This window comes from Macaca mulatta, chromosome 14 (genome assembly GCF_049350105.2).
Source record: "Macaca mulatta isolate MMU2019108-1 chromosome 14, T2T-MMU8v2.0, whole genome shotgun sequence".
Lineage (NCBI taxonomy): Eukaryota > Metazoa > Chordata > Mammalia > Primates > Cercopithecidae > Macaca > Macaca mulatta.
Window position 1 is genome coordinate 28,696,607 of NC_133419.1, and position 21,896 is coordinate 28,718,502.

The 21,896-nt window shown below is 39.8% G+C and overlaps 1 protein-coding gene across 2 annotated transcripts; it reads right to left on the reverse strand.

Moving 5' to 3' along the window:
* Positions 1-9,684: 9,684 nt before the first annotated feature.
* RAG1 (recombination activating 1) lies at positions 9,685-21,667 on the reverse strand. Of its 2 annotated transcripts, XM_015114468.3 has the most exons (2): positions 21,554-21,667; positions 9,685-16,150 (listed from the first exon to the last, which is right to left on the reverse strand). In XM_015114468.3, exon 2 carries the CDS (start codon positions 16,134-16,136, stop codon positions 13,005-13,007), a length of 3,132 nt encoding a protein of 1,043 aa, XP_014969954.3. In that variant the 5' UTR covers positions 16,137-16,150; positions 21,554-21,667; the 3' UTR covers positions 9,685-13,004.
* Between the last annotated feature and the right edge of the window lie 229 nt (positions 21,668-21,896).

Below are 21,896 nucleotides of genomic sequence, written 5' to 3' on the forward strand. Positions count from 1 at the left end.
TTTCTGATATGGCTTATGAATGGGTTTTAAAGGAAAGTCCCAAAATTGTTTGCACAAGACTACAGGAGTAGTATCAAGAAATAAGTATATGGCTTCCCAAGGTAATCATTTCAGGTGACTATACAAGTCTGTAAGTACAGGTGAGTTCAATGTTTTAGGGGAAAGGGAAAGTATAAAGAAAAAGAAATTGTTATTCCAAAGGCTCTGGGGAGAGATGAAGCTTGTCACATTTGAAGAACTGAAAGGTCAGCCTGGTTAAAACACAGTAAACAAGTAGGGGTGGAATGGCATGAGCCCAGAGAGCCTGGCAGGGCCTAGGGATCCAATTTTTCATCAGTAAAATAAAATCACTAAGGGCCAAGCACATTATTATAAACTGAAAAATAATGTATACTCTTGTTATATGTGTATTCAAAAACATAGTTTCATTATTCTCTATCATTGTGAAATAAATGCAGACACTGAGTAAAAATTATTTAAGAGGGTATTTGCCAGAGATTTTACCATAATAAACACACATAATACACATTCCAACTGACAAATACAAAATCTAGACCACACATCATCAAGGACTACATAAAAATATTTTAGGTAGCCTAAGTTCTATTCACACTTTATATCCTAGTTTAGATACCTCCTCCCTCTAGAAGACTTCTCTGAACCCCACTATCTTTTACAGCTTAAATACTCAGGGTGCAAGAAATAAACTTGGCTGTATTTTTCTCTAACTCAGCTTACATACTATTATGAATCTCTTTGACTGTATGCTGGAAATATAATTTCAACAATTTTAGAGTTCTACCTATCTTCACCCAACTTTTCATCCACGTTCCAGGGAGAAATATAATGCTGAGTTGTCAGGAGAGGGGTGATGAAAGGTGAAGTGTCCGGTGCTTAGGGTCATCTTTCCTCCTCATCAACTTCAGCTACAGCATCCATCGCCATTATCAGACTTGGAGGATGATCCTGAATTGCAGCTCAGTCTTCACTGCAGGTCGTCCTTATGTCTAGCCCTCTCTAAGCTGCTTTCTGGTCTCTAGTGAGCTAACATGATGACAAGGAGATCATTCTGCCTCTTCCTTTCCCAGCATGGCCACAGTTCTCTGTTTGGGACCATCTAGGAACTTGTTTATTTCTGTACCTTTCTTGTGCACATCCTACTACTGTTGCAGCTTTCTGGACCACAGATTCTCGTCCAAACTATCACTGGCTAAACACACATCACCAACATTTCACCTCTGGATGTTACTTGTTTCCTAAGCTCTATCACGGAAGATGCACATCCCCACTGCTCCCAACTCCCAGAAACGAATCTGGGATTCCTAGTGCTCTCTCCAACTCCACAGCTCAGCCCAAGGTATATGGTATGAAGAATTCTTTTCCCTGGGACCCACACTGTCTGCTCACTCCATCTTTGTCTCAAATTCACTTCTCAAAAATCTTTATCTAGGCATGGAAACAGTTTCTTGTCATGTTGCTTACCAAATACATGTTGATTGCGTGAAAGAATGACTATTGAATGACTGAGGGTGTGACAGAATAGCTCTTACTCATCAGATACTCTTCAAAACATAATGCTAATATTTTCCATTTTTTTCCATTTCCCCATGAAGCATAGACTATTTTTCCTTTTTCTTTTTTCTTTTTCTTTCTTTTTTTAGATTTCTTTCTTTTTTTAAGATATGGAGTATCACTCTGTCACACAGGCTAGAGTTCAGTGGCGCCATCATGACTCTCTGCAACCTCTAACTCCTAGGCTCAAGAAATCCTCCTACCTCAGCTCCCAAGTAGCTAGAGCTTCAGGTGCATACCACCATACCCAGCTAACTGTTTTATTTTTTGCAGAGATGGGGTCTCCATATCTTCCCCAGACTAATCTTGAACTCCTGGCCTCAAGCAATCCTCCTGTCTCAGCCTCCTAAAGCACTAGGGTTATAGGAATAAGCCACTGCACCAGCTTCCTAAGCATAGACTTTTCACACTCAAATCTTGGATAAAAGAAAGATCTAGGAGGAAAACTAGTCAAGTACTATCTAGCAGTATTATACAACACAGAGTCCATCACATCCTCCTTGGTGCTGCTTCAACGCCTTGTAATTATTTCTGTTGTTACACCTAAATGAGTTAAAAACTACTACTTGGTAAGTATTCTAAGTGTCTGGCTCTTCCAACCAACTATGAGTTTCATGAATACTAGAACAATGTTTTTATAATTTTTATGTCAAGTACTTAACATAATGCCTGGTATACCTTAGGTAACGTGTTGTTAAGCTGAATTTAATTAAATACGTTACTGAGTTGTATCTGACTTTTATTGTGAGTAACCCAAGTGATGTATACTTTTTCTAGCATAACACTAATTGTACTTTGCTACAATTGTTATAACTACTTATAACTTATCTTTTCCTCCTTTTATCTCTTAGTTCCATCATGACAGAGATCTTAATTATTTATTATTGAATCTCCAACATCCAGCAGAGTGACTACTGCTAAACATACATGTGTTTATACAGATATGGCATATATATATATACACACACATATATATACACACACACACACACATACACACACACACACACACAAAGAGAGAGAGACAGTAAAAACTTAAAGCAACTAAAGAAGCAAGGGATATGAGCTTAAAGGAAACCAACAAACTTCTGGCTGATGGCAAAGGTAAGAATAAGAAAATATGTATTAGGGTAATTAACACTAGCTGCAATAACGAAAACTCTCAAACACTTCAGTAAGTCATTTAAAGTTTATTTCTTGCTCACGGAAAATCCAATGCAGGTGTTCTTATCAGGTTATTCACCTGAGTGACTCTCCTCCAAGATTTGTCTCAGGGATCCAGGCTTTTTCTCTTTGGCAACTCTAACATCTCTATCTCCATCATGTGTCCTCAAGACTTCAGATACAAAAAGAATAAAAGAAAGAAAGAGAAAGAGAAAATGTGGGGAAGGCACATTCACTTGTAAATATTTCAGCCTGCAAATGATACATCATTTTCTCTGACTTTCATTGGCAAAAGCTAGTCACATGGCCCCACCTAGATCCAAGAAGGCTGGGAAATGTAGTTTAACTATGTGTCTATAAAAGGGAATTGTAAGTGTCAAGCATTTAGCCAGCATCTAACACAGTAGACATTTTAAACATTCCAGCTGCAATAGCCCTATTTGCCCTGAAATAGTAATGAAAGGTACTAGAATGGCTCTTGTAGGCTACAAACAAAAGTACGTGCTGTGTGATACGGTTTGGCTCTGTCCACACCCAAATCTCATCTTGAATCCCCATGTGTTATGGGAGGAACTGGTGGGAGGTAATTGAATCATAGAGCAGGTCTTTCCCTTGCTTTTCTCATGATAGTGAATAAGTCTCACAAGATTTGATGGTTCTATAAGGCGGAGTTTCCCTGCACAAACTCTCTCTTTGCCTGCTGCCATCCATGTATAAGACATGACTTGCTCCTGATTTCCTTCTGCCATGATTGTGAGGCCTCCCCAGCCATGTGGAACTGTAAGTCCATTAAATGCTTTTTCCTGTATAAATTACCCAGTCTCAGGTATGTCTTTATCAGCAGTGTGAAAATGGACTAATATACAACCTGTGCATACTCATTGCCACTGCTTTTATTACCTTTTATTACCTTTTGCAATCTCCTAACTGGTCTCTCTGCCTTTGCCTTGTCTCCTTCCAGTCCTCTAACTGTGCTGAAATGACAGCAAACATTCAAAAATAAAAGTCTGATGTTTCATTGATGAAAACTCTTCAGTGGCTTCCCATCTTCCATGAGAAAAAAAAAAATCCAAATGCCTCATTATGGCAAGATATGACTCTGTAGGCCATCCTTCCCTTCTACGCACACCCCTGGTACTTACTCTCTATCAATGCTGGAAATCCTCCACCTGAAAAGTCCATCTTCCTGGTTAATAACTATCATCTTTCAAGATTTAGTTGTTCTCTGTAAAGCCTTTGGTTTAAAAAGTGTGGAATACTCAACCCTCTATCCAAACCATCACTTTTCATAGCACCTATCAACTTATAAACATTTATGTATATGCCAGATCTTCAAATAGAGAAGCTATTTGAAAATAGGCTTCTTAAAAGAAAGTTTCTTTCTCAGTTGCATGTTCGTAACAGAAGGCATAGAGTCTCGTACATTATAGTTGCTCAATGAATGTTCATTGAATTAAATTAAGTTCCATCTATAAGGACTGAAATTTATTCACTTCTGCAGCTATTGTCTTACTATCTTTCTGATTCTTTAATACATGAAAGAGGAGCTGTGGAAATAAATTATGTGTTCTAAATATCTTGATCAATTAAAATATCTCACAGAACTTGGAAATCAAAAGTACAGCAAAATTCACAGAAGGTGATGAGCTCTTAGGTTATATTTATTCTCCTTTCTGGTGAAAAGAGTTCACACAGGATTAGAATAGATATCATGGTAAATTTTGATAGAATAGACAGCCGTTGCAATACACAGTGACAAGAATTCCACATTACTTACATGCCACAAAATTCCACTCTAGCATAGAATATTGCTTTTTGGCTTGGACTTCACCATAGATGATAACACATTTTCCAAACCTAATTCTGTCAAGAAACATCTAACATTGCACACTTACTTCTAAGAAAACCAATTCCTCACCCTGTCTCCAGATATCAATCCAAAAAAATGTGTGTATTCACTTAAATCACAATTTGTGAGAATAGAAAAGAAAAGTTATCAATACTACTCCTTTTAAGAGGATGGTTAAGAATAAAAATCTCCTGAATCCATGGCTCAATTCCTCTCCCAGTAGGCTTATTCAGGGTATACATCAGTCGGCATTTATTGAAAATCCAAGATGGACATTAAATATTATGAGACCTGCAAAAGAAATATAAAACATAAGCCTCACCTTTAGTGAATTTATACTCCCACTATAGAATGGGGAAAAGGGGCAGGACAAGAGAGTTGTGGACAATAAAATAATAGACTCAAATTTGAAACTGTGTAGTCCAGGCTGTCCGTGCAATAACGGTTCATTTTTTTCTTTAACGTGGGATATACTGGGAAAATTAAGAAATTGGGCTAAAATATTTCCAAGTTTCCTTTGTTTTCTTTAGACCTGCTGAAGGGATGTCGTGATCAAGATAACTGGAAATGTAGAAAAGACTATTTGAAATGCTATGCAAAATGTATAGCGATAACTTAAAAGAGGCAGGGTTTGTGTGTGTGCAAAAGATGGCTAAATCATCAATTTTCAATTATGAAAAAGTTTCAGTTTCTTGAGGAAAAGATGAAAAAATGTCTATGTGAGATTAGGTATTTATTTAGACCTGGATCAGACCTCAGTATAAAAATAATTTGCAGGTCTTGGCCTCCAAGTAAGTTGGTATGTATTTTGTGATGGTACAAATACGTTGTCATCATCAAAAAGAAGAAAAAGATTATATAAAGGCCAAAAGGGGGAAAAAAGAAAATTTCCAAAGAAAGAAGGAAAAAAGTCAGGGAAAGAAACACTGACTTCATGAAAAAAAAAATGAGGCTACCAAGGACAGAGAACCTTCCTTCATCTCCTCCTGCCTAGAGTTGGGCACAGTCATCTAAAGAAGTGAGACAAGTGAATCAGTAGGCAGGTATCATTGAGGAGAAAAAAAATGCTTGAAATTGCTACCCCATCATTTAGCTTCGTTTGCATAACCCTTCTCAAACTTGGATCAATTCCCTCATACTTTATATCTTCCAAAAGTATTTCACTCGTGCCCCACTGCTGTTGTGGTGTGGATTGCCTCATTGGCCCGCCTCAAACTCTTCAGTGGTTTTTTCCTTTGCACTTCTGATAGCACTCAAGTCCATTGGGTCCTGCATTATGAAACCTCTGCCTGATTCTCCAGAGCAGCTCCTCCTTCAGGTGGCTCCTGAACATTTATCTTCCTTCAGTTCTTAAACACTGACAATTGCTCTCCCATCACAGAGTCTTTCCACAGACTAACTTTACTCCAGGTCTCTCACTCCAGGTGACCTACCTGACCTCATCCACTCATTTTCCCAGTCTCTCCACTAAAAAGTTCCTTCTTCCTAGATGCTTTCTCTGATACCGCAGGTTAAATTCTATTGTCCTATTGTACTTCATACTGCACCTATGGTGCTCTGATCACATTTAGTGTTTTTCCTTCATGACACCTACTAGAGTGTGTGGCAGTGCATTTAGAGTCCTATTGTTGATTTGAAGTCTATCTCTCCCCAGCTGTTTGTGAGCAGAAACCGTCTATGTTCTTCACCACTGTATCTCCTCTGCCAAGCCCACATTGCCCACAAAAGGCATCCTACAAATATGTATTTAATATATAGGCTGAAGTAACTAGAAAGGGTGAGAAGGATGCAGACTTTACCTGGGTCTTAAAAGGTAAGAAGGTGCTACATTCTGAAAGGTAGAGGTAGCATTCAAATATTCAAATGTTTAAAAACCCAGGTCCGGAGGCCTCCAGCAGTGCTGTGAGTTACTTGCTGGATTGTGGAGTGATCCCCAGTTCCTGAAAGATAGAGTAGGGCTGTGAGAGTAGCAAAAGAGCACTTGGGTCTTGGGCCACAGGCTATTTACCTACAAATACAAACATATTTCAATATTTTTAAAAAATGGTATAGCTGTAGAGAGACAGCCAGACTGAATCTCAGCCCTGACTGGAAGGGAGCTAGGAAACGTCCAGCTAAGGTGGGTCTATGGTACTTAAAAATGTGTGGATGTGGCTCTGCCATTTTCTAGCTGAGGTAAGCTTCAGTTATTTCAAGTGTAACATGGAGAAAATAGGAGTATCCACTTCAAAAAGATCAAATAAGAAAATTTATGCAAAGTGGTTAGCACACAAAAAAGTTTGGTAAATGATAGCTATTATTACTATTATTTATTATTATTATTATTATTATTAAAAGCACTGACTAAAAGCACTCAGACTGTAGCCAGTTCTGCCGTTTTCTGAGTGACGCTGGAAAAGTCAACAACTCTGACCAAAATTTTGAGCATATAAGTGATGCTGTTCGGATGTTTGTTCCTCCAAATCTCACCTTGAAATGTAATCCCCAGTGTTGGAAGTAGAACCTGGTGAAAGGTGATTGGATCCCGGCAACAGATCCCTCACGAATGGCTTGGTGCTCTCCTCATGATAATGAGCAAGTTCTTGCTCTAAAAGTTCATGCAAGATCTGATTGTTTAAAGTGTGGAGCACCTTACTCCCACCCCTTGCTCCCACTTTCAGTATGTGACACCAGTGTCATGCTTTCTGTACAACCTGTAGAACTGTGAGCCAAATAAACCTCTTTTCTTTATAAATTATCAAGTCTCAGATGTTTCTTTATAGCAATGCAAGAATGGCCCCATACAGAAAATTGGTAACAAGGAGTAGGACATTGCTATAAAGATACCTGAAAATGTGGAAGTGGCTTTGGAACCGGGTAACAGGCGGAGGTTAAAATTGGAAGAGCCTGGAGGGTTCAGAAGAAGATAGGAAAATGAGGGAAAGTTTGTAACTTATTAGAGACTGGTTAAATGGTTATGATCAAAATGCTGAGAGAGATATGGATAGTGAAGGGTAGGCTAATGAGGTCTCAGAGGGAAATGAGGAAGCTGCTGGGAACTGGAGTAAAGGTCACCTGTGTTATTCCTTAGCAAAGAGCTTGGCTGCATTGTGTTCACATCCTAGAGATCAGTGAAGGTTGAACTTAAGGGTGATGACTTAGGGTATCTAGTAGAAGAAATTTCTATGCACCAAAGTATTTAAGATGTAGCCTGGCTGCTTATAACAGCCTAAGATCAAATACAGGTGCAAAGGAATGACTTAAATTTGGAATTTATATTTAAAATGATAGCAGAATGTAAAAGTTTGGAAAATTTGAAGCTTGACTTTGTGATAAAGGAGGAATTCAAGCAGCTACAGAGCAACCACTGGCTACAGAGATTAGCATGACTAAAAGAAAGCCAAGTGCTACTATCCCAGACAAAGGGAAGGTCTTGAAGGCATTTCAGAGATCTTTGAGGCAACCACTCCCATCACAGGCCCAGGGCCTAGGAGGAAAGAATGGTTTTAGGGGCCAATCCCAGGGCCCTGCTACCTTGCACAGCCTTGGGACACTGCTCTCTGCATTCAGGCCACTCAGCTCCAGCTTTGGCTCAAAGGGCCCCAGATACAGTTCAGGCTGCAGCTCCAGAGGGCACAACCATAAGCCTTGGCAGCTTCCACATGGGTTTAAGCCTGCAGGTGCTCAGAATGCAGGAGAGAAGAAGGCTTGGCAGCTTCGCCCTAGATTTCAGAGGATGTATGAGAAAACCTGGGTTTTCTATGGGTGAGCACTTGCAGAGAGCCTCTACTAGGAAAATGCAGAGGGGAAATGTGGAGCTGGAACCCCCATACAAAGTCCCTACCAGGTTATTGCCTAGTGGAGCTGTGGGATGGGACCACCACCCTCTAACCCCAAGAGTGGTATGGCTACCTGCAACTTGCAACCTCAGCAGGGAAAAGCTGCAGTCACTCAACTCCAACTCTTGAGAGCAGCGATGGGGGCTGCACCTTGCGCAGCCATAGGGCTGGAGCTGCCCAAGGCATTGGAAGCCCACCGCTTGCAGCAACATGCCTTGGATGTGGGACATGGTGTCAACAGACATTATTTTGGAGCTTTAAGGTTTAATGTCTGCCCTTCTCGGTTTTGTGTGGGGCCTATTACCCCTTTCTTTTGGCCAATTTCTACTTTTTGGAATGAGAATGTCAGTCCAATGCCTCTACCACCATTGTATCTTGGAAGTCAATAACTTGATTTTTATTTTACAGGATCAGGAAGAAATTCTCCTTGAGTCTCCAATGATGAGACTCTAGACTTAGGACTTTTGGACTTTTAAGTTGATACTTGGAATGAGTAAAGACTTTGGGGTAATGTTGGGAGGGGATGATTGTATTTTGCAAAGTGAGGAGAACATGAGATTTGGAAGGCCAGGGGCAGAATGCTATGTTTTGGATATTTGTCCCCTCCAATTCGCATGTTGAAATGTAACCCCAATGTTGGAGGTCAGGACTGATGGGAGGTGACTGGATTATGGAGGCAGATCCCTTACAGATGGTTTGGTGCTATTCTCACGATGATGAGCAAGTTCTTGCTCAGCAAGTTTACATGAGATCTGGTTGTGTAAAAGTGTGTGGCACCTCCCCACCCTTGTTCCCATTCTCGCTGTGTGACGCTCCTGCTCTCCTTTCCCTTTGTGCCATGATTGTAGCTTTCTGTGGCCTCACCAGAAGGTGAATTAGATGCTAGTGCCATACTTACTGCAAAACTGTGAACCAATGAAACCTTTTTTCTTTATAAACTACCCAGTCTCAGGTATTTATTTATAGTAATGCCAAGAGTGACCTAATATAATAAGTATGTGAATTTTCTGGAGAATAAGTCTGTATTTTCACTATTCCCAAAAAAGTTAAAAAACAAATAAAAAGATTTACCATTTATCCTATGTATCTGGGGGGAAAAATTGTCTCATCTCCATTAGGATAAATTTTTCACATAATCATTATTCAATTGTCCTTTAATCCAAAGACCACCAAATTTATTCTGTATTTCTCTCAAAGTAAATGATGTTAATTTTTAAATGCTGCACTCAATATTATTATTAATATTTGAATAGAAATTACAAAACACACTATTTTCAAATCTTAAACTTTTATTTCAAATATTCAAATGTAAAATTGCTGACAATAACCGTAATATTAATGAATGGAAATACTAAAATATAAAAATAAGTATTGAAACTCATATTTCTTTTTATTTGAAAACATTTGACATGGAAATACAGGTCCCCTGCATCAAGTAAATCCATTGCATCCTGGTACCTGAATTTTCTCTGAAATAGAAAAAATAAAAATAACAAAAGGCTCTTGGAAACCATTAAACAAAATGTAAGGTTATTTGTAAGAAAATAAACTGAAGTGCAATTCTACAAAACAAAAAATATTGCCAAAAATGATCTCTGAGGTATATTTATGTAGATCACTAGTTAAAATCAGAAAATGTAAAATGGGTACAAAGTATCTACTCTTACTTAAAATCTTTTAACATGAAAAGAATACACCATCTGTCATACAATCACTGAAGACACACACATATCTGCAATCAAAAACCACCTGCATCCAAATGATGGTTTATTCGGCCCAACTACCACTGGCGCTTACATATCCTGCCTCTTATCTGTGTGGAATTTGAATTGTTTTATGTAATGCAAGACCCACACTCTCAACCGAAGCAATCTTTATCTTCATCTATATCTTGTGGGAAAAAAAAAATTTGAGGCAAAACTAAATTCCAGTTCACCTGGAAGAAAAAGACATCTTTTTCTCCTCCTCTTGCTTCTCAGTGCATGTTTATTAATCTGAAGGCTCCTTTTGACCTCACCGACCAATCATCAATTTTCATCAGCCATTATCACTGGTCCCTGCAATGCACCTGAGTGACTTGACATGAAAACTTGTAGAATCAGGTTTCACAGGAGAAAAATACATTGCACTTCCGAGGTCCCAGTATATACTTCACACACACACACACACACAAATGCTCCATTCAGTGTGGTGAATTTCCCTGGAGTATGTAATTGCACTTGCAATAGGCATTGTTAAAAATAAAACTGTAGTATAAAACTAGGGTCTAGCATATTGCAATCTCAACAATAAGGGCAAAAAAACATAGGCAGCGTTTCTACATATTGAAATTCCTGCAGCCAGATGTTCCCAGGGTTTATCAAAATGTGATCTGATTAAGGGATTATTGGAAAGGTTGTGCTATAAATCATGCTCTTAGTCATATGCATTCAAAATAGCTCCTACGGTGTTAGAAAAGGATAATTTAATATGGGAAAGTATTTACAGTGCCACCAATAGAGTAAAAGAGTAGAAAAGGGTAAAAAAAATCTATAAACCAGCACTACCATACTTCAGGGAATAGGATAATTATGTGAATTTAGCCGTTTATTAGTGTAGAGACATGGTGGAAGGATTAAGCAGTATGAAGGGAAAGGGTGGCTTAGTAGCCCATTCATTTCCAAAAAAAAACAAAACCAAGAGTTTTCAAAAATGTTAAAATATGCATATGTTTTTGACAACTAAAGTAGAAGTGACTTTGATATTCTGCATATAAAAAGCAAGGAAAACTGCTGTATTTGTTAATGAAAGATACTGAGTTGAATTCCTGCAGAAGCACCAAATGCATACCATTTAGGATAATGTCACTGATGCACTTTTGACAACTAAATTATCAAGCTCTTTGATATACTGTGTATGAAGAGTAGCAATTATGGCCAATAAAATCAAAGGAAGAAAAAACTAATTAACACTAACATATCATTATGACTCACTAGCATATAAAATTCCATGCCTGCTCTACATTGCCAGCAACCGGCAAATCCCAAATTCCTAAGGATGCAGATAATAGTTGCCAAATAACTGGAGCCACAAGAGGATTAGGGTGCTCTTTGGAGCTTTTGCGTTGCTTTCTTCTAGCAAAAGGGCCAGAGCACACAAATGACTTAAAAACTTGCTTACTCCTGCCCCATAAAAATGTAATCCCAAGGTCATGTGCTACAGTGATTAGTTGTGAATCCTAAACAAATTCTGATATTACCTTATAAACATAGTGATTAATTTGTGGTGGAAAGAAGAAGGGCTTTGGAGACAAAAGGGCTGTGTTCAATTTCCAAGCCAAGTATTTATTACCCCTAAATAACTTTCAGCAAATCATTTAAACCTCCATCAAATGGAGATAATAACAACACCTACTCCTCAGAATTGTTGTAAGGAAAAATGAGTGTGAAAACATTCCTCAAAAAAAGCACTGTGTAAATGTTAACTCTTCAGCTGTACTGCATTTGGACTCCATCTAAACTTAGCAGATGGAAAAATACAAGGTTATCCTGCTACACAATTCTGAATCTACTGAAAGTAAACCGATCATTATAGAAAGAATAATACATTGCAGAGGAGAGGACTCTATGAAACCTAGATTTAGAAAAATTGATTCAGGTTTCATTTGGAGAAAGTCTGGCAAAATGTTTCAGTAAGACATGAAATATATTTTTAGACATCAAGCTAACCTATATTCTTATAAGCTTCTGTGGCTTTAAGATTGTATGCAGAAGCTCTAAATTTGGAAACTCTAAATTACCTGAAATTAAAAAGCAAAAATAAAGAATCACACTCTGATAGCTAAGTAAATATATATTATCGAAAGATTTAATAACTAACTGTAGCTAGCAGGTGTATTCTAAATTCATTATTAAAAAATCTGTGACAGCAGATGACCTCCTAAACTCTGAAGGTTACAATAGATACATAATTTAAACATAAAAAGGACTGATTTTCTCAAAATTGTCCTGATGTAAAGTAATTCTGCATAAATATAACAAATGGTAAATGCATTGAGAGCACTTTGTAAAGGTCATTGTGCTGTACAAATATAAGATATTATTAGAAAAATTTAAAAAGCTCTTTTGAATCTTATAGAACAAGCCAAGATATGTAAAATTTTAAAAATGAAGAATTATTCAAAAATGAAATAGAAGGCACTTATCATATCTCAATACAAAATATAATAAATCAAGGGGGAAAAATGAAAACCACAGGACCAATTTCTTTCCTGGCCTCGTGGGCTGTTCTTTGATAACCTTGGCTTTGATTTCCACGACAGTTCCCCAGCATACACAGATCTTTGTTTACTCTCGTCCCCTGCAGTTATTCCTGTTATGAGTTATTGAGCTTTCAGATAACTAATTTTTCCTGTTGCTTTTCGGAACTCACTAAAAGGCTCAAGCAACCAGCTCATCAGTTTCCATTCCTGACTTGAGAGCGTCTGTAGCATCTCACTCCAACCTACCACCTCTTGGGTGGTGAAGCCCCGTACACAGCAGTAAAGGGTGCTAGGAGAAGCCCTCAATGCAACCCAGAGAGAAACTCAATTGCAAAAACCAACTCATAAGTGATTGCCCTACTTAAAATTCCATTGAATCTTGGCTTTCCAGAGAGTCCTCTATGCCTAATGGGTCCCCTAAGCTTGCCTGAGAGTCCATGTTAAACCCAGAGGTTTTTAATGCATTATGAGCATTCATAAACTTCTGGAGGTATTTGGAGGTGTACAGCCAGTGGTGTTTCAGGACGTCTTCCATCTCATAGCATTTAGACTGCCTGGCATTCATTTTCCGGAAGCGTCTAAACAGTTTGTTACCAGACTCATTTCCCTCACTTGCCCATGCCCCAATGGAGCCATCCCTCTCAATAATTTCAGGAACATGTGCCAGGGTTTTGTGAAAATAATTGGTGATTTTTCCCTCATACCTATACTTGAACTTGGTAGAAAGGAGCTCAGCAAAACGCTGTGAATTGAAACTGTACTGGCAGAGGGATTCTGGGCACTCTTTAGCAGGGCATGATGACCGCCACACCGGTTTCATCTTCAGGTAAAGATCCATCAGCTCCCTCAGAGCCTCGTGCCTCTCCTCCGAAGGAATTAACTCACAAACTGCATCCACAGTCTCTTTGGTCATGAGCTTCCTGGCAAAGTTGCCATTCATCCTCATGATTGGTTTGAGGTTCATCTTCTTCCGGAGATGCTTGTCCAGTGTGGCTTGCCACCTTTTCCTTTCCTCTTTGGAAGCATTGGGATTCTTATACACCTCCCCTATCTCTAGCTGGAAGATCTTGTAGAACTCAGCTGCATTGCCAATGTCACAGTGGAGTGCGTCTATGGAAGGGACTGTCTCAATGAAAGGTTTGGCTGAGACCCCTTTCACCCGATCCCGCAGTTCTTCCACAGACTCATGGTAAGGATTGGAACGCCAGACCTCATAACGTTCCAGGTTCTCAGCATGGCTTCTGGTTATAGAGTGGAAGACAAGATTTTGAGAGGCTTCCAGACGGGTGGCATCACAAAGAGTACAAATGTAGACTGAGCCAGAAGCCTCAAGGCCTTCCACTTCCCGCACAAGTTTTTCATCATATCCGGTACCCCTGAAGATAAACTTGAAAGTCCGTAGAATGCCTCCCAGCTCAAGCATTAATTCACTGCTCTTCATGGCCTCCCTCTCAGCAATGAGAGGGCTCAGGATGGCAGTCAGTGTCTCGTGGTCAGACTCATCTGCCAGCATAAGGCACAATGGCTTGCAACACAGTTCAGAGTTAGGTTTGGCTTCCTCAAATACTTTCACATTCTGAGAGCTGTGGGCGATAGTAATTTTCATGATTGTGAATGAAAAACGGACTGCCTTTTCTGGAACTACTGGCCCACTCCCGTGCTTCTCACTCACATCTCCCATTCCATCACAAGACTCCTTCACCACCACTGTGAAGGGGCCATTCAGGTAATCATCAAGGTCTTGGGATCTCATGCCTTCCAAGATGTCTTCTTCCATGTCCATCAAAGCAGACACCAAAGCTGAATCATAGCGGAACCTCTTGGCAATGGTGTCCACTGGGTAATCATCCACAGAGGATGATAGTCCAGACAGCCCATCAATAATGCCAACATCAGTGCTGGAAGACACATTCTTCAGAGGTGGCTGCCACTCAAAGTGGTGGTAGCCCGGCAGAAGTACCTTCTCAGCATTCCGAAGGGCATGCAAAGGCTGAAAAATCTGTCTCCCTGTGATGGCTTTCACAGTCCTGTACATCTTGTGGTACTGACTGCAGCTGAGGAAGGTGTTGACACGGATGGCCAAGCAAACAGCTGGCTGCAGGCCAGAGCCCTTTCCCTGCATGATGGCCTCCAGCTCGTCGGCTTGCCTGTGCTCATTCCTCGCCCTCAGAGCCAGCAGGAACAAGGTCATGCACACCGACTTCACATCTCCACCTTCTTCTTTGTCAGCAAAGGCTTTGACTTGCAGCTTGAGCTCCCTCAGCCGGTGCTTCTGAGCTCTCCGAGTCAGCGACAGAAGATGTTGGCGGGGCCGGCCCCCTTTATTAATGTGCACAAAATTCTCTTTTGATTCCTTGTGACTTGAGATGTGGTGATTATATTTTTCCAAACTGACCTCCTGATTGCACTCTTTTGCTGGACATTTCACCATCAGGGAATTCAAGATGCTCAGAAAGGACTTCACTGGACTCTCCAGGTCAGTAGGGAAGCATGGATATCGGCAAGAGGGACAATAGCTGCCCATGACTTTGAGGCATCTGAGAATGCAGACCCGGCAATAGACATGCTTACAGTTGGTCTCCACAGGGTCGGCCAGAATGTGTTCACAGATCTGGCAGGAGATGGATTTCACGAAGTGCTCCGGGAAGTCCACTGCAAGCAGCTTGGTACTAAGATGTATCTTACTGCAGTTGGCGATCTTCTTCATGACATCCTTGCTGCTGGTCCTTGCCTGAGCTCTTCTCTTGCGCTGACGGGCTTGTCTTGCTTGGTCAAGCACAGTTTTGAGTTTTTTGCTGAGCTGCAAGTTTGGCTGAAGACTCTTCCTCTTGAGTCCCCGACGGGCAGTGTTGCAGATGTCACAGGATGGTGTGTGGGGGTGCCACTCCACGGTCACATTCCTCGGGAAGTAAACCTCACAAGGGGCACTGCTAAACTTCCTGTGCATGATGCTCCAGCAGTTATGGCAGAACTCAGTGGGGTGGATCGAGTCAACATCTGCCTTCACATCAATCCGGAAAACCTTGGTAATGAGGTCTGGCCAGGAAGTAGCTCTCTTTTCCTTCTTTCGTAAAAGGCCTAGGGTTTTACCATCCACAGGACCATGAACTGGATATCTCCTGTTGTGCTCATCAGTTTTAAAAGAATTCCCACAGATGCGGCAGAGATGTCGAAGGTTGGCTTGATGGATGGCTTTAACTCTTGCTTTCCCAGTGTCATGAAATTTCTTTGAAAACTTAGGATGGGCTTTTAACACTGGCTGATTTGGGACTGGCTTCTGACCATCAGCCTTGTCCAGGACTGCTGGAGATTGCTCCAGAGAGGGCTTCCCCTCAAAGGAATCCTTCTTTTCCCTTTGAGCTTCTTCAGGTGTCTTTTCAAAGGATCTCACCCGGAACAGCTTAAATTTCCATTCTGAAAATTTAATATATGGGTGCTGAATTTCATCTGGGGCAGAACTGAGTCCCAAGGTGGGTGGGAAAGAGGACGCCATGCTGGCTGAGGTACCTGAGAACAATGAAAACAAGTCATATTAAGACCAATATCAATATCCCACTGGTGTATCTTATAAGTAATAAAAATAAATACATTCAATTATTTATTCATGTATTCCAAAAGATATGTATTAAATCTTCTATCTTAATATATCATGTTAGGTGCTGATCACAGAGTTATTTCCTGTTCTGACAGTGTTTACGGTTACTTATACCTGTTACACACATATAAATGTTTAGATATATACATGTAAAGTTTTATTCCCTTCCACAAACACCTTAAGGTCTTTGAGGACAGAATCTTTGATTTATCTTTGTCTCCCCAAGGGTCCTAGTATACATTAGGTGCTCAATAGTTATTTGTTCAGTAAATGTAAAGATGAATTGGCTACTAACACTAAAGAAAAGTAATATTTTCCACATTGTATTAGCCTCATTGCACTAGCTGGACAATATTTTCCAGCTTTTTAAAGCAGTCTTCCGGGAGGTTGGTTGTTTATTTCTTCCAAATGGGTCATAAAAGGATGATAAAGCTGCAAACTCAAAGAAACTAATTATTCACTACTTGAAAGGATGAAGTGAATTTTGAGCTTTATGAGTGCAAACTAATAATAAGTATCATGGATAGTAATTATGCTTACAATTTTAATTAGTGAATGCTGTTGTAAATTATAAGGCTGCGTCTACATTAGAAACAAAAACCACAGAACTCTAAACCTGCAACAAACCAGAGTGTACATAAACTGAGATTCTGAGGGACTTTTAAGATGAAAAATTCACATGGTTTCAGATAAAACTCACACAGGTCATCCTGAAAGTCATTGTCGGTCGATGGTCATTAGCACTATAGTTTGTAACATAATAAGAAGAGGTGGGAGTATTGTTTCTCTTCTGTTAAAAAAACATTTTGGCAATTGCATATGCTAGGAAACCCTACTGATTTCAGTTGTAGTGCACAGAACTCTAGCGATGCAGAAAAAAAGTCTAACAATGCTATGTGAGGTGTACTCTTTAGACCCAATTAGACCAATCTTTCCCAAATTACTTAGTACATAATTGCAAAAAGAGCAACTATATTTTCAATCCATCATCCCATCCACCTATCTCAAATTTGCCTGGGTTAACTCTTTCGACCCACCAGTTATGTAAAGTAACATATGTTTTCCCCTCAATTGATCAACTAACAAAATCGATGAGAATTTTTATAGTCACATAGTTATGGAGACAAATTCTCAGATGAACACACTTTCAACAGGGGTGGGATTAGGGGGTACAGAGGGGCAAGGGCTAACTCTGACACCTGCTACCAAAGACTCTTTTCAAGTCCCTGCTTTACTGAAGTTTGTTCCATCTTACAAGCATTACGCATCAGAAATTGGTGTTTTGGGGCACGGGTGCAGTGGCTCATGCCTGGAATCCCAACACTTTGGGAGGCCAAGGCGGTCAGTGTGAGACCAGCCTGGCAAATGTGGTGAAACTTCATCTCTACTAAAAATACAAAAAACAATTAGCCGGGCATGGTGGCAGGCACCTGTAATTCCAGCTACTCAGGAGGCGGAGGCAGGAGAATCGCCTGAACCCGGGAGGCAGAGGTTGCAGTGAGCCAAGATCCCACTACTGCACCCCAGCCTGGACAACAGAGCAAGACTCTGTCTCAAAAAAAAGAAATGGGTGTTTTTCATAAAAATTAAAAGCAAATTTCTGAGACTTGATTAACAGAGAAATCCTATTAGATTGTTACCTATGCAGGACTATGTAAGAGTTAAAACAATACACAGCCATTTCAAATGTCTCATTAACCTCAAAAAATATTTCAACTGCAGCCCAACAAACACCTCAAAATTGCTTATAGTTCCATTCTGCTTCCTAATTATCTTCTGTGGCAGGTGCTAGGTCTTTCCCTGTGGTTTCCCTGCCTCTTAGGTTGAACTCAACCCCAAATACCTTCTCATTCCTTTAGCATTTTACTTCCCAGACTATTCTTAAATCACTTGCTCTCTGGTATTCCAAGATAATATTATGAGTAATTCTATTTAAAATGCATGACCGTCTCTAGAGCTCATCAAGTTTAATACTGACTTTCAAATTGAGTAAGTCAATCATAAGGCATGGTGGTAGGATCCCTGGAAGTATCTCACTTCCCTACACATTTCTCCCTTGACTCCCACTGACCTGAATTACTATATCAAAATCTACCAAACTACATTTATTTAAATACTCCTGTGGAAGGCAACCAAAGCAAAAATGGACAAATGGGATTGCATCAAGTTAAAAGCTTTTGCACAGCAAAGTAAACAATCCACAAAATGAAGACAAAATCCACATGATGGGAGAAAATATTTGTAAGCTATGCATCTGACAAGAGATTAATAACCAGAATATATAAGGAGCTCAAACAACTCTACAGGAAACAAACTAATAATCCAATTTTTAAACGGGCAAAATATCTGAATAGACATTTCTCAAAGGAAGACATACAAATGGCAAACAGGTATATGAAAAGGTGCTCAACATCACTGATCATCAGAGAAATGCAAATCAAAACTACAATGAGGTGTCATCTCCCCCCAGTTAAAATAGATTTTATCCAAATGACAAGCAATAATAGGAATGTAAATTAGTACAGCCACTATGAAGAATAGTACGGAAGTCCTCAAAAAAACTAAAGATAGAATTATTACATGATCCAGCAGTCCTACCACTGGGTGTTTATCCAAAGGAAATCAAATCAGTATGTTCAGAGACATCTACACTCTTGTGTTTATTACTGCACTATTTTTTATCCTTACTTGTGATTTTTACTCCCTAAAATAGACATGTATTACTTTTGGTAGAAAATAGAACTTTTAAGAACTTGGTTTAGATTAGATATTTTTTATCTATTCAATTAGCAAAGATTAAAACTACTTATATGGTTCAGCATTAATGAAGGCATGGAGAAATTAAGATATCTCCATACATTCTTGGGAGGAGTATAAACTGGTATCAAATGCCTACTAGACAATTTAGCAATGTCTTTAAAATTTTTAAATATATTATCTTTGGTGCAATAAATCTCCTTTTGGAAGTTATCCAATAGAAACATTTCCACAGGAATACAACAATATTTATATAAAGACAGAGAGATTTGTTTCAAAAACTGTTACTTTGAAAAAGCAGGAAACAATATAAATAATTACCCAAAGGGCATTATTAAATAAACTATGGTCCAGACATACAGTGGAAAACCATGCAGAAAATTTAATTTTCTGTATGCATTGATGCATATGTGCAATCTCTGTATGCATCAGTGACATGGAAAGATGCTCACATGAAAAAGCAGAGAATAGAATGACAATAGCAAGTATAGTAGGATTCTGTTTGTGTATAATGTTTGTATTTGTACATATATGAAATCACAGAAATTCTGAAAGGATATGCACTAAAATCTTAACAGTGTTTAATTTCTGAAAAAAATAGAATTGGCATTGATAAGAGGGCCTCTTGCACTTTTTATTTTATTCATTTTTGTATCATTTGAATTATTCAAAACAAGCAAGTACTATTTTTATTAACTTTGTGATACATTTATTCTGGATAAAACTGTTTTAAAGACTAGATTTATATGTGCTTATAGTCACTTTTCCATATTTTCTTCTAAATTTCCCCCAGAAAAGCTTAAGATCTGGCTAATTTCAAATCTGACCACCACCCTTAGCTTCTCATTCTTTTCAGATAGACATGTAGAAAGCAGGCTAAAATATGGACCTGTAGACAGAATGAAGTTAGGATTGTGAAGGAGTTATCTTGGACTCAGATTTTGACACTCAGAAACCTTGCAAATGCTTGATCTCCTCTCTTCTAACAAAAGATCTCAGCAGTAGACCAGCCTCAGGATCTCAAAGGCTGAGTGGTTGGTGCTGGCTCAGCCCTGTCCCCACCGTGCACTGCCATCTCAGCATTGCCATCTGACATCAGAGCTGCAGGGGTGCCTCCCTCCACACAGCACAGATTCATTTTGACAAACTAGTTTGGGGTGGCTTGGACAGTGCAGGAACAGTAGTTTCTGGTGAGTGATATCATTAGTTCAGGAGGCCAGGACACAGCAGCAGCAGCAGCCCCCATTTCCATCCCAGCTGCCCACCCTACACACACACATACACCCCATTACTTGGCCCACAATCTTCCCTCCTAACGTCTTCAACTTAGTCTGTACACAATTTTCAAGTAATACCTGTGTGCTCAAGTGTGACCTCTCATTATCACACCTGTTCCACTTATTCATTCACTCTGCAAATACCATCGTCTGTCTTTTGTCAAACATCACACAACAAAAATGTGACAAAATACAAAGGGTTTTTATAAGTCTCAAGTATCCACAAAATAGCACTATGATCCTTGCTCTTCCTTCAGACAACCTCTTGCATAAACCACTTCAGAAAGTGAAATTTATCATCACAATCCCTGGCCAGGAATCCTGACTCAAGAACAAAACCTCAAAGCAGGGTCTCTACCATGGCAATTCTCTAAATTAATACAAATCAGAATCATGAGTGAACTTGTTTTTAAAAAGAAATGCAGGCCGGGCGCGGTGGCTCACGCCTGTAATCCCAGCACTTTGGGAGGCCGAGGCGGGCGGATCACAAGGTCAGGAGATCGAGACCACGGTGAAACCCCGTCTCTACTAAAAATACAAAAAATTAGCCGGGCGCGGTTGTGGGCGCCTGTAGTCCCAGCTACTCGGGAGGCTGAGGCAGGAGAATGGCGTGAACCCGGGAGGCGGAGCTTGCAGTGAGCCGAGATCGCGCCACTGCACTCCAGCCTGGGAGACAGAGCGAGACTCCGTCTCAAAAAAAAAAAAATAATAAAAAATAAAAGAAATGCAGATCATCAGGTCCTAAAGAGTCTGGCTGTTAGGGAAGGAATCCAGGAATTGCATTTTTAAACATTCAGTGATTCTAAAATGAGCGGATATTTCGAGAAACATTGGTCTCCTACTTAGGCCAATCTAGTTCAGGAAATGCCTGGTAATACTTGTTCATACCTGGGAAACCACACATTTCCTCCCATCCTAGAACTTGCATTCCTGACTATTTTTCTTGCCTGAACTAACAGTATTTATTTCCAAGAGTCTCACACGTTACCTTCTGCTGATTTGTACACATTCATTCAAGAAGCATTCCTTAAACCCTTCTTCTGACAATAGCATTCATTTATAGTAATTCAGATATTTTGCATCTTTCTATGAACCTTCAGTGGCCCTAAACTTGTCCTCTTATACCTTTTTTATTTTCATATGTTAAAAAAAACATTGATGTAGCTTTGCTCATTCCATCCCCTCATCACCTGGAAGGAAAGAAATCTCAAGCACTTCTAGTTAGAAACATAAAAATGTAATAAATATTTTGGCTCAAGGCATGAAAAGTATGAGTGTTACCTTGCTCAGCAGGCTGCCTGGCCAAAGTGTTGAGATGTCTGCAACTTGATTGATATTACTCAATACCAAAGAGAAGGCAAAGTGTGTTCTCTGCTCTCTCCTTGCTCTCGTTTCTCAGAACATGCTGCTGAGCTGTTTATCAGCTTCCACTGTCCTTCCCAGCCTCCCCCACCATGGAGGGCTAACCACAAATGATGACAGCCAATCACAAGCCAGGAGACCCCAGCTCCAGCTGCCACCTGGCTCTTTAGGAAGCTTAGCTCAGAGGAGGCCTGAGTGTAGAATGATGTGCGAGTTTGCTGGCGCACTGGCTGCCAGTTCCCTCCCTGAGAATGTTTGGGTT